The sequence below is a fragment of the Stomoxys calcitrans genome, chromosome 2 (genome assembly GCF_963082655.1).
Source record: "Stomoxys calcitrans chromosome 2, idStoCalc2.1, whole genome shotgun sequence".
NCBI lineage: Eukaryota > Metazoa > Arthropoda > Insecta > Diptera > Muscidae > Stomoxys > Stomoxys calcitrans.
Genome location: NC_081553.1, coordinates 229,749,245 through 229,764,822, shown reverse-complemented (window position 1 = coordinate 229,764,822; position 15,578 = coordinate 229,749,245). Strand labels below are relative to the sequence as shown.

Genomic DNA, 15,578 nt, shown 5'->3' with positions numbered 1-15,578 from the left:
ATGGGTTAGAAAAATAACTTTGTACAAATAAAACTAACTTTTCATGTGTATAGATGAAACAGCTTAAAACTCAGCTCAATTTGTGTTAGTAATTTTACTTAAAGTTATTTCTTTGGAATAAGTATGCACTTTACCAAACATGGGTAAAAGCATATTATCGTCGCCGATACTTCTTCTGAAACTTCTTTCTGAATGAACTACTACAAAGACATTTGGAATTTTAGTTCAATATATGTATCTAAAATATTTACAATTTGTGTTTCTTGAGTTCACAATAAGCATAATTTAATAACTGTTAGTTAGTGTTGAACTGAAATTGAATCAGCTAACTGTATCATTGCCAAAATTTATTTTATTATTTCTTATGATGGAAAAGGGTTAACAAATGTTTGGCTTTTGTAATGTTAGCAAATATTGAAAGAAGAAAATAGTCAAAGACTCAACTAATAGTGATAGAGTGCGACAAAAGAGAAAGTAGCTTTACTGATTGACTACTAAAAGCTCTCAAATGCTTGTAGGCCTACTGGAGAAAAGCTGAATCTCCAACAAGCATTGCCCAAAGCCACCAGAGCTGTAGGCGTGCGAACAAACTTATGAGAGACTTGAACAAATCTTGACGCAACAAGGACAATCTCCCATTGAGATTCCTCCTCTACAATAATAACGTGTAAATGTAATATCTTGTGTGTTGAATTATCTTACACTCAAAGAAAAAAGTTTGCTGGAAATAGCAAACACTGTCTGCTGAATATTATTAGTTAATTTTGCTGGAGGTCACCGTAGCGCAGAGGTTAGCAAGACTGCCTATGAGGCTGAACGCCTGGGTTCGAATCCTGGCGAGACCATTATATGTAAGATTTTGTCTAATCTTTGATAAAAACGCATCAAAATATGATACAAGGAAACGAGGTTGTAAAGGGTGATTTTTTTGAGGTTAGGATTTTCATGCATTAGTATTTGACAGATCACGTGGGATTTCAGACATGGTGTCAAAGAGAAAGATGCTCAGTATGCTTTGACATTTCATCATGAATAGACTTACTAACGAGCAACGCTTGCAAATCATTGAATTTTATTACCAAAATCAGTGTTCGGTTCGAAATGTGTTCATTCACCGTAACGTTGCGTCCAACAGCATCTTTGAAAAAATACGGTCCAATGATTCCACCAGCGTACAAACCACACCAAACAGTGCATTTTTCGGGATGCATGGGCAGTTCTTGAACGGCTTCTGGTTGCTCTTCACTCCAAATGCGGCAATTTTGCTTATTTACGTAGCCATTCAACCAGAAATGAGCCTCATCGCTGAACAAAATTTGTCGATAAAAAAGCGGATTTTCTGCCAACTTTTCTAGGGCCCATTCACTGAAAATGATTTGCAAGCGTTGCTCGTTAGTAAGTCTATTCATGATGAAATGTCAAAGCATACTGAGCATCTTTCTCTTTGACACCATGTCTGAAATCCCACGTGATCTGTCAAATACTAATGCATGAAAATCCTAACCTCAAAAAAATCACCCTTTATAAAATTCATCACCCTGATAAAAACCTCATCCTTCTAGGCAACAATCGTTACCGAGCCTCAACAAAGGGGATTGAGTTCTTCCTAGTGGTATTCCTATTGTCTTCAAACTTCCTATTTGAACATCCCATCATTCCGATCCTTATGTGCATCAGTGAGCCATGTATTTGACACATGTGATGTGTGGTCCCTGATTAAAATCGCCTCGATTGACGTTAGAATCTTCCCAAGCCCATTAAAATTGAGCCAGAACTATTCTTGTCTTGTCGATATCAATATCTTCTTGAAAAATATGGTTGAACCAAAGTCGCCGAAAATTTTAAATGGTTGCTTTGCATACAAATCATGACACGTTCCCAAAAAATTGCTTTGTTATGGCTATGAGACTTAAGGCCATAGGAGAATGGATTGAGGATGGGAGCAGCTCATACCACAGCGGTATTATCGAGGCGACAATAGGAAACTTGGAAGGAAGGGAAGAGCATCAGCCGATCGGATACCTGAGACGACACTTGAGGTCGAGTGCGAGGCACTGCTGTCAGCGGCACAGTCTTAGACTGACGGTACCCTAGTATTGCCGTCTGGAAGATCATGTTACATGAATGGATTAAAGCTAGGGGACAGAGTGGGTTTAGGGTTTACATTGAGAAGCCAGGGACTGAGATCTGTTTTAGAGTGCCTGACTATATGACGGTCCTGCAGGCAGAAATCAATGCGATCACGCAATGCATAAGTGGAGGGGTACTAGCGCGAGGACGTCGAGTGTGAACAACTTTACGGATAATAAGGGCAATAACAACAACGGCGGTAAGGTCACAAACAGTCTTGGAGTGTAAGAAGGAAATTAACGCCTTCTCTGAGGATGGCACAATCCGTATCGTTTGGGTGCCGGGCCAAAACGGAGTAAGGGGGAATGAAAGGGCAGGCGATTTGGCAGTGAAGGCCAGAGAACTGTCGTCGATAAAATTGGTTAATCCGAAGCCTTTCGGGTCGACGAAGTCCTATTTAAGGGCGTGGGCGACATAGGCGCATATAACACTGTGGAACGGCGGTAGGACGGGGAAATCATATGGGGTGATCCGGTTCGTGAGAGGACAAGCTATTGTATCACTGAAAGGAAGTAAGAAGGAGGTCAGTATAGTTTTTGGTGTCATAACGGGACACATAGGACTACGAGCTCACTTATGCAAACTCGGTGCGGTAAGTGATAGGTAAGCATGTCCGCCTATGACGCTGAACGCCCGGGTTCGAATCCTGGCAGGAACATCAGAAAAATTTTCAGCGGTGATTATCCCCTCCTAATGCTGGCGATATTTGTGAGGTACTTTGCCATGTAAAAACTTCTCCCCAAAGAGGTGTCGCTCTGCGGCACGCCGTTCGGACTCGGCTATAAAAAGGAGGTCCCTTATCATTGAGCTTAAAATTGAATCGAACAGCACTAATTGGTTTGTGAGAAGTTTGCCCCAGTTCCTTAATGGAATGTTCATGGGCAAATTTGCATTTGCATGTCATTGCCCGGCTTTCGCGGCTAACAGACACTGGTACTTAGGTGGGGACACAATACCGGACTTGAACCAACTTAGGGGAGTGGTATGGAAGATAATTAAGGACTTTGGAAGTAGCACGGGATTCCTTACTTAAAATTTTCTTTTTCGAGATTACTTTTTAGTTTTTAGAGCGCACAATAAGCCGATTACTGGCTTAGGTGTATATCTATAGTGGCCTGGGGCAGATTAATATCTGCACCCTCTTTCAAACCTGACCTTGTATTCTGGTTTCAAATGAACCCTCTGAGAGTTCTTAAGTAACATCAGAGCATATATCAGAGCAAAATTTATAATTGGTATGAATTCTTGATAAATCAGATTAAAAAAATCAAGAGTAGGTTCATTATGGAGGGCATGTCAATGCATGGCCCTCTATTATCATCATAACTGACATCCTCATGTCGGCGATATTAAGTTGAAGGAAATATTTTTCAAATCGCCTCTCATGCTTACCCGATTTTAGTTTCTCCCTTTGAAAACTAAGCGTGGTCTGATGTGCAGCATGCTGCTGATGCAGTTGCTGTAGACTTTGCAAGGCTGAGGGGGCGCCGCCAACAAAGCCATTTGCCCGCGAATGTTGCTGATGGGCCATGACAGGTGTGCCGGCAAAGGATACCATCGAAGGAGCGGAGGCAGCAACAACACCCGCACCTGTCACATTTACCATGGCCGTGGGCAAATAACGGTTCATAAGTACAGTGGCTGCAGCAGCTCCGGCAGCATTATCACAATTGAAACTATTTACAGTGGAAGCGGCGCTAAGGTTCGCATTGGCAGTTGTGACATGAAAACTATTGCAAATATTTGTTGATGACTTGTTTAGATTTAAGTTAGTAACCTCCCTATTATTATTGTTGTTGCTGTTATTGCCATGTTGGCCATGAGAATGGGAATGATGATGGGTATGCTGATGCTGATGATGTTGTGGCTCATCCATTGAATTCCTTTGTGTTTCGGGGGTGGCTACACCAGTCGTTTGTCGTTGGAGACTGTCGTTGTCGTTAATGTTGTCATGCTCCTCGTTATGGTTGTTGTTGTTGTTGTGGTTGCTGCTGCTGCTGTTCGAGCCTCCATTTAATGAAAGGTTAATCACATTGTTGCTGTATTCCTTGCACGAACTCTCCATGGCACTCTTTTGTAAGCCCAAAATGGCGGCTATTGTAAAGGATTTGCCCGCATCAAGGGTTGTATTCACTGCTGCCGCTGCCTCAATTAGCTGCTGTGTGTGTCTCGAATGATGATGGCGCAGGCTGCTGTGATTGGGGGTAGGTGTGGAATTGTTGTTTGGGGGGGTTAATTGTTCGCCTGGATTGTGTGGTGGTGTCCTAGAGGCTTGCTGGGTGGGTGGCGAGTGTAAATGCTGTTGGCCGGGCGAGTTATGAGAGTTCAAATGTTGGGCTGCTGCCACAGCGGCCAATTGGAGGTGCGAGTTGTGATGTTGGTTGGCTGCTAATAGGGCCGCAGCCGTCTGATGTTGTTGCTGCTGCTGTTGATTGTGGCTGTGATGATGATGTTGCTGGTGGTGGTGGTGGTGGTGGTGATGTTGGTGCAGAAGAGTCTGTTGCTGGTTATGCTGCTGATGATGATGAAATTGACTGTGACTATTCGCAAGTGTTGTGGCCAAGGTATGGGCATCCACCACATGATTATGATGCGTTGCCGCCTGTGATGCGTTGTGCAAAGCCAGAAAATGTGACAAAGGATTCGGATGATATTTCTGTAGCATTCTTGGACGTGGCAATCCTGGTGCGCTTTTATCCTTGCCTGCTCCTCGCTCCTATGTTGCAGCGCAGTAGTTTCGAGTTGATGAAGTCTCCTCCGTTTGACTTGCTGTTTGGAAATATTCTGTTGGTATGCTGTTGGACTGCATGCGTTGTTGGCACTTTGGTGTCAGTTTTACATTTGAGACCCCCGGCAAAATGGCTCCATTAGTTGAGTGACAATCTTTGGATAATAGTTTAGGCCAACTCTATGGGCTCTATTGTCTGCCTCATAATAGAAACAAACAACGTGCAACAAATGTTCGGTCAATGGTCTTCTTGTCCTGTGTGAGTGCGTGCTTTTGCTGTGGTGGTCAGTGTTGGGCTTTGGGCTTTCTGCTATGTCTGCAATGGGAAGAAATGGCAAAATAGAAAGAAGTCCACTGTTAAGTTGGATGGCGTTAAATAAAGTTATGGCTGTTGTATTGTCGAATGAACTTTTGTTACAATTACACATTTAGTGGCAAGTGATCAAGTGTCATTCAATTGTCTTTGTGGGACAATTAACCTAAACGACGTGGAAAGCATGTGAGTGTGTCTATAGGTCTTTGGTTTCAAACTGTTAACTAACCATGTCTGTGAAGTATTTACAGAAAGTGGGAAGTGGAAATGGTAACCGTATCCTCATCTTTAGTTGGATAATATCATTATCTTAATAAAGGCTAATAAACAACTAACCGATAATACCAACAAGCTCCAGCATTTTAAAAGGAGACAAATTAGTTTACATCTTATGTATATTAAAGCAATCGATTGAAAATCCTACCTCAGCTTGTATATCGTTTTATACGCCGAAATACCTTTCATTTGAGTTCTATATTTTCTCTGTCGGTTAATTTTTCAGTTTGGGTGTTTTTTTTTTTTGAGTATGGGGGAGGATCCACCCCCTTTCGATATCATAACTTTCAAAACGTATAACTTCTTCCAGACCTACCTACACAATATGTGAATGTTCAAGAAATCGGTTCAGCCGTTTTCGAGTCGAATTTTTTACTTTTTATAGATACCGAGGTGGCGTATGACGTATGGTGTATGGGCATAATTATAAAACATTAATCATACGTACCCATATTCAATAAATTTAATAAACAAATTTTACCGAAGGATGGGAGTATATTCACTATATTGTCATTCCGTTTGCAGCACATCGAAATATCCATTTCCGACACTATAAAGTAAAAATCTAAGACGATCTAGCCGATCTGTCCGTATGTCTGTTGAAATCACACTACAGTCTTTCAAAATAGAGATATTGAGCTGAAACTTTGGACATATTCTTGTTTTGTCCATAAGCATGTTAAGTTCGAAGACTATATCTTGATATAGCCCCCATATAGACCCGTCCACCGATTTAAGGTCTAAGGCCCATAAAAGCCACATTTATTATCCGATTTTGCTGAAATTTGGGACAGTGAGTTGTGTTATGCCAGTTGAGATGCCACTTTAATTTTGCCCATATCGGTTCAGATTTGGATATAGCTGCCAGATAGACCGATCTCTCGATTTAAGGTTTTGGGCCCATAAAAGGCGCAATTATTGTCCGATTTTGCCGAAATTGGGGACAGTGAGTTCTGTTGGGCCCTTCGGCATTTTTCTTCAATTTGGCCCAGATCATACCAGATTTGGATATAGTTGCCATATAGACCGATCTCTCGATTTAAGGTTTTGGGCCCATAAAAGGCGCAATTATTGTCCGATTTTGCCGAAATTTGGGACAGTGAGTTCTGTTGGGCCCTTCGACATTTTTCTTCAATTTGGCTCAGATCGGTCCAGATTTGGATATAGCTGCCATAGACCGATCTCTCCATATAATGTTTTGGGTCCATAAATGGGGCATTTATTCGCCGATTTCGCCGAAATTTGGGACAGTGAATTGCGTTAGGCTCATCAACAACTCTCTGAAATTTGGCCCAGATCGGTCCAGATTTGGATATAGCTGCTATATAGACCGATCTCTTGATTTAAGGTTTTGGATCCATAAAAGGCGCATTCATTGTTCGATTTCGCCTAAATTTGCGACAGGGAGTTGTGCTAAGCCCTTCGACGGCCCTCTTCATTTTGGTCCAGATCGGTCCAGATTTGGATATAGCTATATAGACCGATCTCTCGATTTAACGCCCCATAAAAAGCAGATTTATAATCCGATTTTGCTGAAATTTGACACAGTGACTTATGTTAGGCTTTTCGACATCCGTGTCGTATATGGTTCAGATCGGTCTATATTTGGATATGGCTACCAAAACGACCAATATTTTGTTCTACAAAATAGAACAATTGCTTTTACTTACTAGACTCCTCCATATCCGTGACGATTTTGGCCCAAATCGGACCATATTTCGATTATGCTGCTATGGGGCATAAATTAAGCATTTTCACCGGATTACGACGAAAGGTGGTTTACATATATACCCGAGGTGGTGGACATCCAAAGTTCGGCCCGGCCCCGGAACTGAACGCATTTTTACTTGTTTTCATTTTTCTTCTAATAAATTTCTCAAACTTGTCGATACACCCTTTTTGCATAGAGCAAATTTTATCACACATTGTTATCAAGAGTGTCTTTGCAGCACATCTTCATTTAGTTAATACAATATTTGGAGTATTTTCTAAATGTGCACTTTACTCTAATGATGAAGTGATTCAATTGCAACACCTTGCAATTACGTGTAGTGCATGCCACATACTAGCATTAATGTATAATAACCATAGACAATGCACAGACAGATACAAACATCATACAAAATATATATGTATATGTGTGTCGCAAAACTATTCATGCAACCATTTTCAAGTGCCCCATGAGGTATTTGCACTCTGAGCAAAGATATGCCAGAGAGGGGACACTACCATTAAGCACTCTTCTGTCTGTCCTACACATGCCATAGGACACTTGAGTGACTTGGCTAATGTTTCAAAGTTTTGTGGTTTTGGGGATAACTGGGTTTGTATTGTGTCACATATAGTCCAGTCTTTAGTTTGGGAATACAGGTTTTGCATTTAAGACGCTGAGAGCAAAATAGTTCAACCAGAGTTTATTATAGCTAAGATTATAAAGTTTTAATGTTTGGTGCTATTGGTTATTCTTAATCGAACATGAGGTATTGCATATTTTGTTATGATATCCAACAACTGTGCCAAGTATGGTTCAAATCGGTCCATAACCTGATGTACAATGGCTTCTCCCATGACCATGTCAAATATGGTCTGAATCGGTCTATAGCCTAATAAAGCTCCCCTATAAAACGATCTCCCTATTTTATTTTTGAGCCCCTAAAGAGCGCAATTCTTATTCGATTTGGCTGAAATTTTACAAATGTCTTCAACTATGGTCTCCAACATTCACACTGTCTGTCTGTCCGTCCGTCTGTTGTAATCACTCTTCAGCCTTTAAAAATTGAGGTATTGAGCTGAAATTTGGCACAGATACGTCTTTTTGATGCACGCTGATTAAGTTTTTGAACGGGCCAAATCGGACCATATTTAGATATAGCTGCCATATAGACCGATCTCCCGATAAAGGGTATGAAGCTGATAATATCTTTACTTTTTATCCGATTTTGCTCAAATTTTAAAAAGTGAATAATTTTTGACCTCTCGGCATCTGACCCAAATATGGTTCAGATCGGACTATATTTAGATAAAGCTGCCATATAGACCGATCTCCCGTTAAAAGGATCTGAAGCCCATAAAAGCTTAATTTTTTAACCGATTTCGCTGAAATTTGAAACAGTGATTAGGTTAAGGCTTCTCAACATCCGACCTGAATATGGTTCTGATCGGACTTTATTTTGATGTAGCTGCCTTATAGACCGATCTACCCATAAGGAGTCTGAAGGCCGTAAAAGCTTTTTTTTTACGCGATTTCGCTGAAATTTGAAATAGTGAGTTGTTTTAAGCCTCCCGATATCCGACCTTAATATGGTTCAAATCGGTTTATATATGGATATAGCTGCCAAAAATACCAATATTTTGTTTTGCAAAATTGAACAGTGACTTATATTGGGTTGCCCAAAAAGTAATTGCGGATTTTTCATATAGTCGGCGTTGACAAATTTTTTCACAGCTTGTGACTCTGTGATTGCATTCTTTCTTCTGTCAGTTATCAGCTGTTACTTTTAGCTTGTTTTAGAAAAAAAGTGTAAAAAAAGTATATTTGATTAAAGTTCATTCTAAGTTTTATTAAAAATGCATTTACTTTCTTTTAAAAAATCCGCAATTACTTTTTGGGCAACCCAATATATATTAGAACACTCGATGTCCGTGCCGAATTTCGGTGCTTAAGTTATCTAATTTTCGCCGGATTGTGACGGAAGGGGTGGTGGGTATCCAAAGTTCGGCTCAGCCGAACATAATGCCTTTTTACTTGTTTTACATTTAGTCAATTTTCATTTCTGTGTGGTTATACCTATACTTGTCGAGATATTTATCCGCCAATGTTTCTTTAGCTTGGCCTATGATATTTTTCTTTTCCCATATTTTTGAGGATAGTATTTGTAGGAATCTCCGGGTTCCATATTTAAAGACCGTGGTTCCAATAAAGTCAAATGAAGTTTTAGGATGTAGAAGTTATTGTCCGGTATATCCGTTGATAAAACGTACACTGAAAAAATGATTGTCCTAATTTTATTGATTCGAGCCAAAGATTAGTAAACTTAATTTAAAGATGATCAGTTTTCCAACTTTTTATGAAAATACTTCTTTGGTGAAATATATTTTCCTTCATATTTAGGATTTTTTATTTTAAATGGTAGGACAATTAACTTTGCGTCATGTTACAAAGGACAAAAATCTATAATGAAGGTCAAAATATCGTTAAAAGTTAGGAAATTGACCATAGCACAAGAAAAAACGAACTATAGTTAAAGACGCAAAAAAGCCTTACACATAAGACCGTCTTTAAATTTTCTTTTTCAGGTTAAGATGCTAAGTATGTAATAATATTTCAAAAATTTTAATGATTCAAGCCAAAGATTAGCAAACTTAATTTAAAGATGTTAAATTTTCCAACTTTTTAAGGGAACATTCCTTTTGGTGAAATATATTTTTTTTAATATATAGGATTTTTTATTTTAAATGATAGATTAATAATTCCATAACTTTGCATCTCGTTCTATAAAACAAAAATCTAAAATGAAGGTCAAAATATCGTTGAAAGTTAGAAAATTAACCATGGGATAAGAAAAAGTAAACCGTAATAAAAACGCAAAATAGCCTTACAAATAGGAGTGTCTTTAAATGTTTTTAGGTTAAGATGCTAAGATTAAGAATATTTCAAAAATAATAATCATCATCTATGAAGTTAAATAGGAATCGTTCAGCGATCAAAATTTGGAACGGATAGTCACGTCTGTTATTAAATAGTTTTGGTTCTTTGACACGTTTTCATTGCTAAAATCCTAAGGATAAGGAAAAATTTTAAATTTGGGACTAAATAGTTTTTTTTCAGTGTAGTTTAGTAGTGAATCTGGTTGTAACTTTTTACAACTGTATGAAAATGGAACGGAAATAAAATTTAAAAATACTTCATAAAACATGAAAGTTGCAACTTTCTTATATTAGCACTCTTTATTTCTTAAATATTAAGTTTCATTTCTTCCACATGGAAATTAACTATAATAACTATAAACTGTTATTGTATTACCTTACCTGGCTGAAGAGTAAGTTTTTGTGACAAACATTTTTTTATTTATTTCTATGCCGTGGAAATAGAAAACTGTCGCCATGCAGTTGTATGTGTCAACCAAGTGAACAGATATCTGGAAGTTGGGATGCATCTTTCTGCATATACAACAACGTTCAGTTTTATCTATTGACGATATGTTGACATTACGATACATAGTTGCGGAAATGCCAGAAAATAATACAACTCTGTATTGTGTGTTTCATATATTTCAAATCCATCTATACATTAAAGTGCTGCGTTTACCGGCATTTAAATAATTAGGTGGTTCATCATGTTATACAGTAATTTGGACCACACTTGCCATGACTGTGAAAAATCGTAACAAAACACTACTTCCGAAATTTCAGCCCGAGCGGATAATAATTGCTGCTTCAGTCCGATCGCATAATAATTGAGGACTCTACACGCAAAAAAGTTATTCATAAGCCATAAACGAAATTTCCGACAAGTAAACTTCTTTTATGAAAAACGTTGGGACTTTGTTTACTATAAAATTGTTAGAGCTGACGAACTGAAAGGATGGATATTTGTTTATAGCACAAAATATTGTAAAACAATCTATGCGCTGTAGTAGTTCTTGTTTCCTTCAACCTGGCACCGTTTGGGGCATCCAGAGAAAAGTTGATACTAAATAAAAATCAATACCGCATGGTATGGATAATATACAAAATAATTAATACCTTCGGTACCTTAACCTGATTACCGAACTTGTATTGGTTTTAATACCAATCTGTTAGTGGTTTAATACCAAACCATTATTGACAAAATCACCCCTTAATGAACGAAAATAAAAATACCATTAAAAATTTTCAATCAATTTCAATATTACTTTCCATTAAGGAACAGAGGCAAACTTTTCACATTTCAAAGAGTGGTGTCCGATTCAAGTTTAAGCTCAATTATAAGGGCCCTCTTTTTATAGCCAGGTTCGAACGGCGTGCCGCAGTGCGAAACCTCTTTGGTGAGAAATTTCTGGGACGCCATCAATTCTGAATAGTCCCCTTCGCATGGTGTTAAATTTATATCAAATTCTTTAAAAAATATTTGCCAACAACGTGAACAAAATAATACCAGCCGGTATTGCCAAAGTACCGTCCTTTTTCTATCAGTGTGCGAGGTGTTTTATTTGAGGTATTGCATATACGAGCATCTTGTCATCTAAACTAAAATTCGGACCACAATTAAATTATATATTGGAGACCTGTGTAAAATGTCAGCCAATTCGAATAAGAATTGCTCGCTTTTGGGGCTCAAGAAGTAAAATAGAGAAATCGATTTATATGGGAGCTGTATCGGGCTATAGACCGATTCAGACCCTAATAAACACGTATGTTGATGGTCATGAGAAGATCCGCCGTACAAAAATTCAGGCAAATCGGATAATAATTGCGACCTCTAGAGGCTCAAGAAGTCAAGATCCCATATAGATGATCGGCAGCTATATGGCAGCTATATCGGGTTATGAACCGATTTGAACCTTATTTGACAGAGCTGTTGATAGTAAGCATAAAATACGTCATGCAAAATTTCAGCCAAATCGGATAGGAATTGCGCCCTCTAGAAGCTCAGGAAGTCAAGTCCCTAGATCTGTTTTTATGACAGCTATATCAGGTTATGGACCGATTTGAAACATACTTGGCACAATTGTTGGATATCATAACAAAACACGTCGTGCGAAATTTCATTCCAATCGGATACGAATTCCACACCCTAGAGGCTCAAGAAGTAAAGACCCAAGATCGGTTTATATGGCAGCTATATTAAAACATGGACCGATATGGCCCATTTACAATACCAACCGACCTACACTAATAAGAAGTATTTGTGTAAAATTTCAAGCGGCTAGCTTTATTCCTTCGGAAGTTAGCGTGCATTCGACAGACAGACGGAAGGACGGACATGGCTAGATCGGCATATAATCAAGAATATATATACTTTATGGGGTCTCAGACGCATATTTCGAGTAGTTATTATTTTTTTGGGCAACCCAATTACGCAATTACTTTTTGGGCAACCCAATACAAACAGAATGACGAAATTAGTATACCCCCCATCCTATGATGGAGGGTATAAAAATTAGTTCTTTTTTACTAAACTCTCTGCCAAATGGAAGAGACACCAGATATAAGCTAACCAAAAGAATCATCTTTTTATGTAATAAATCGTATTTTTCTGTAAACGAAGCTTTTTTTGGTTATGGCAGGATATCTTACAAATGTAGCCAGCATTAGTAAAGGGATAATCATCACTGAAAATTTTGTTAATGTTTACGCCGGGATTTGAACCCAGGCGTTCGGCGTCATAGGCGGACATGCTAACCTCTGCGCCACGGTAGTCACGGATTTGGAGCATACCTGACACGATTGTTGGAAGTCGTAACAGAATACTATGTGCAAAATTTCAGCCCAATCGGATAAACAATGCGGCTTTTATGAGCTCAAGATGTCAAATAGAGAGATCGGTTTATATAGGAACTATATCAGGCTATGCATCGATTTGGACCACACTTATCACAATTTTTGAAAATCGTAACATAACACTAATTCCAAAATTTCTATCCGAGCGGATAATAATTGATGCTTCTAGTAGCTTAATAAATCAAATTGGGGGATCGGTTTATATGGGAGCTATATCAAGTTATAGACCGATTTAGACCATAGTTGGCACGATTGTTGGAAGTTCTAACAGAACACTACTTGCAAAGCTTCACCCCGATCGGATATTAATGACGGCTTGTAGTAGCTAAAGATCTCAAATCGGGAGGTCGGTTTATATATGAGCTATGTCAAAATCTGAACCGATATGGCCCATTTGCTATTCCCAATGACCTACATTAATAAAAAAGTATCCCATAGACGGAAATCACGATAACGGTCGGCTTCTCACTTACTCAGCTTGGACGTCGGGGGTCTAATGCTGTTAAAGGGGTCTCACTGTTCCAAATTTCAGGAAAATTTTTAATAAGGTCTGATATTGACTACAACAGGTACAAAAGTAAAGGGATCTACTCCAAAATTCGTAAATGCAGGGAAAAAATTCGGCTTTCGTCCGATTGCCTTCAATCGGAAGATCAGGCTATATGGCATCAACATTCAATTATGAACAGACCTGACCCATACTCGGATACTGAGGGGTACAATGCAACTCACTGTAACGGCGGAAACGGGTAGGAAATCTGAAGACAGCTTTATCCGACGTTGTTCTTCATCGAAATCGGGGCAAAGTACAATTTTTATGTATTCAAGAATTCTTATCTTTAACTATGCAAATTTGCCCATGAACATTCCATTAAGGAACTTATAATCAAGTTTAAGCTCAATGATAAGAGGCCTCCTTTTTACAGCCAAGTCCGAACGACGTGCGGCAGTTCTATACCTCTTTGCGAAAAACTTTTTACACGGCTGTCATACCAAATGGTACAGTACCTCACATATATCGCCAGCATTAGAAAGGGATAACCACTGCTGAAATTTTTTCCAATGTTCTTGTCAGGATTCGAACCCGGGCGTTCAGCGTCATAGACGGACATACTAACCTCTGCGCTATGGTGGCTTCCGTCTTTCCATCTTTCACTATGGCCGATATTTTTATAGGCTGTAGAGTGATTTCAACAGACAGACGGAGGGACATGGCTAGATCCTCTGAATATTATGACTATCTGGTCTAGGTTGAATTTTTGGTTTGCAGAACATTTGGTAGGTTTTGTCGCGTTTGGTAGGATTTTTCTTAAATTTTGGTAGAAAATAATTTTCTTGAGTGGCAACACTGAATATTGGGCGGAGACCAATATTTCTAGGTATTACCAACGAAATGACTAGATTATAGATTAGTGTACCCGTCATCCTATTGTGGTGGATATGAAAAGGGTGATTTTTTATCTATTATCTTTTTGACAACGGTTTAAGCGGTTTCGTGTTTTGTTACATTGTCCAACATCTTCAGTTTGGTCATTTGACCATGAATCATCTTACAAACGAACAAAGTTTGCAAAATATTGAATCGTATTACCCAAATGCCTGCTCTGTTAAGAAAGTTCATTGCGCGCTTATTCTTCTTCAGCGACGAAGCTCATTTTTGGCTCAATGGGTACGTAAAGAAGCAGAATTGTTGATTTTGAAGTGAAGTTCAGCCAGAAGCATTGCAAGAGCTACCAATGCGTTCAGAAAAAGTCACAGTTTGTTGCGGTTTATGTGCTGGTGGCATCATTGGACCGTATTTCTTCAAAGTTGATGCGAATCGTAACGTAACTGTGAATGGTGAGCGGTATCGTGAGATTATATCCAACTTTTTTTTTGCCCAAAATGCAAGAGCTTGACTTGCATGACATATGGTTTCAACAAGACGGTGGCACATGGCACACGTAACACGCGTGACAACGGACTTATTGAGAGGCGAGTTAGGTAAACATTTTATTTCACGTTCGGGACCGGTCAATTGGCCGCCTAGATCGTGCGATTTAACGCTTTCAGACTATTTTTTGCGGGGCTATGTTAAAGCTCATGTCTATACAGACAAGTCCGCATTTATTCGTGAGATACCAGCCGAAATGTTGGATAGTGTATTCAAAAATTGGACTATTGAATTGGCGCAGTCCACGTTCAACATTTGCATGAAATAATCTTCAAACATTAAATTATTTGGACCGTACAATTTTTTTCAACTTTCCTAAAGCTTCTTAAAAAAACAAAAAGTTTTATTGCGACTTCCAACATACATGGTAAATATTTACAAATCGATCTATGAGTTGATATAACTCCCATATAAGCCGATCTCCTGATTAGTCTGGGTGGGTTGCCAAGATTCGGCCCGACCGAACTTAGCACATTGTTACTTGTTGTCACTGGATTATTTTTTGAAATCTCCGAAATCTGCTGTTTTTCCTTTATAAAATCAGCTGATTGCGATTAGGTGGCGACCGAATCAGATAACAAAAACTGGTGATATTGGCAATTATTGAGGTTTTTAGAGGTTCAGATTATGTAGGGGCAATATATTTATAAGCCTATGAGCACCATATCTGATGTGGGGGCTTGAGTTCATGCGTATACACTGAAAGAAACATTGAT

The 15,578-nt window shown here is 38.8% G+C and overlaps 1 protein-coding gene across 2 annotated transcripts in view; it reads right to left on the bottom strand.

The window, feature by feature from the left end:
• The window catches only part of LOC106080423 (homeobox protein B-H1), a 72,366-nt gene that overhangs the window by 1,874 nt on the left and 54,914 nt on the right, over positions 1 to 15,578 (bottom strand). For both annotated transcript variants that reach the window (XM_013241807.2, XM_013241806.2), the window contains exon 2: positions 3,523 to 5,174. In XM_013241807.2, coding sequence (XP_013097261.2) covers positions 3,523 to 4,795 — 1,273 coding nt within the window. In that variant the 5' untranslated portion in view covers positions 4,796 to 5,174. The remainder of the gene's footprint in view (positions 1 to 3,522; positions 5,175 to 15,578) is intronic.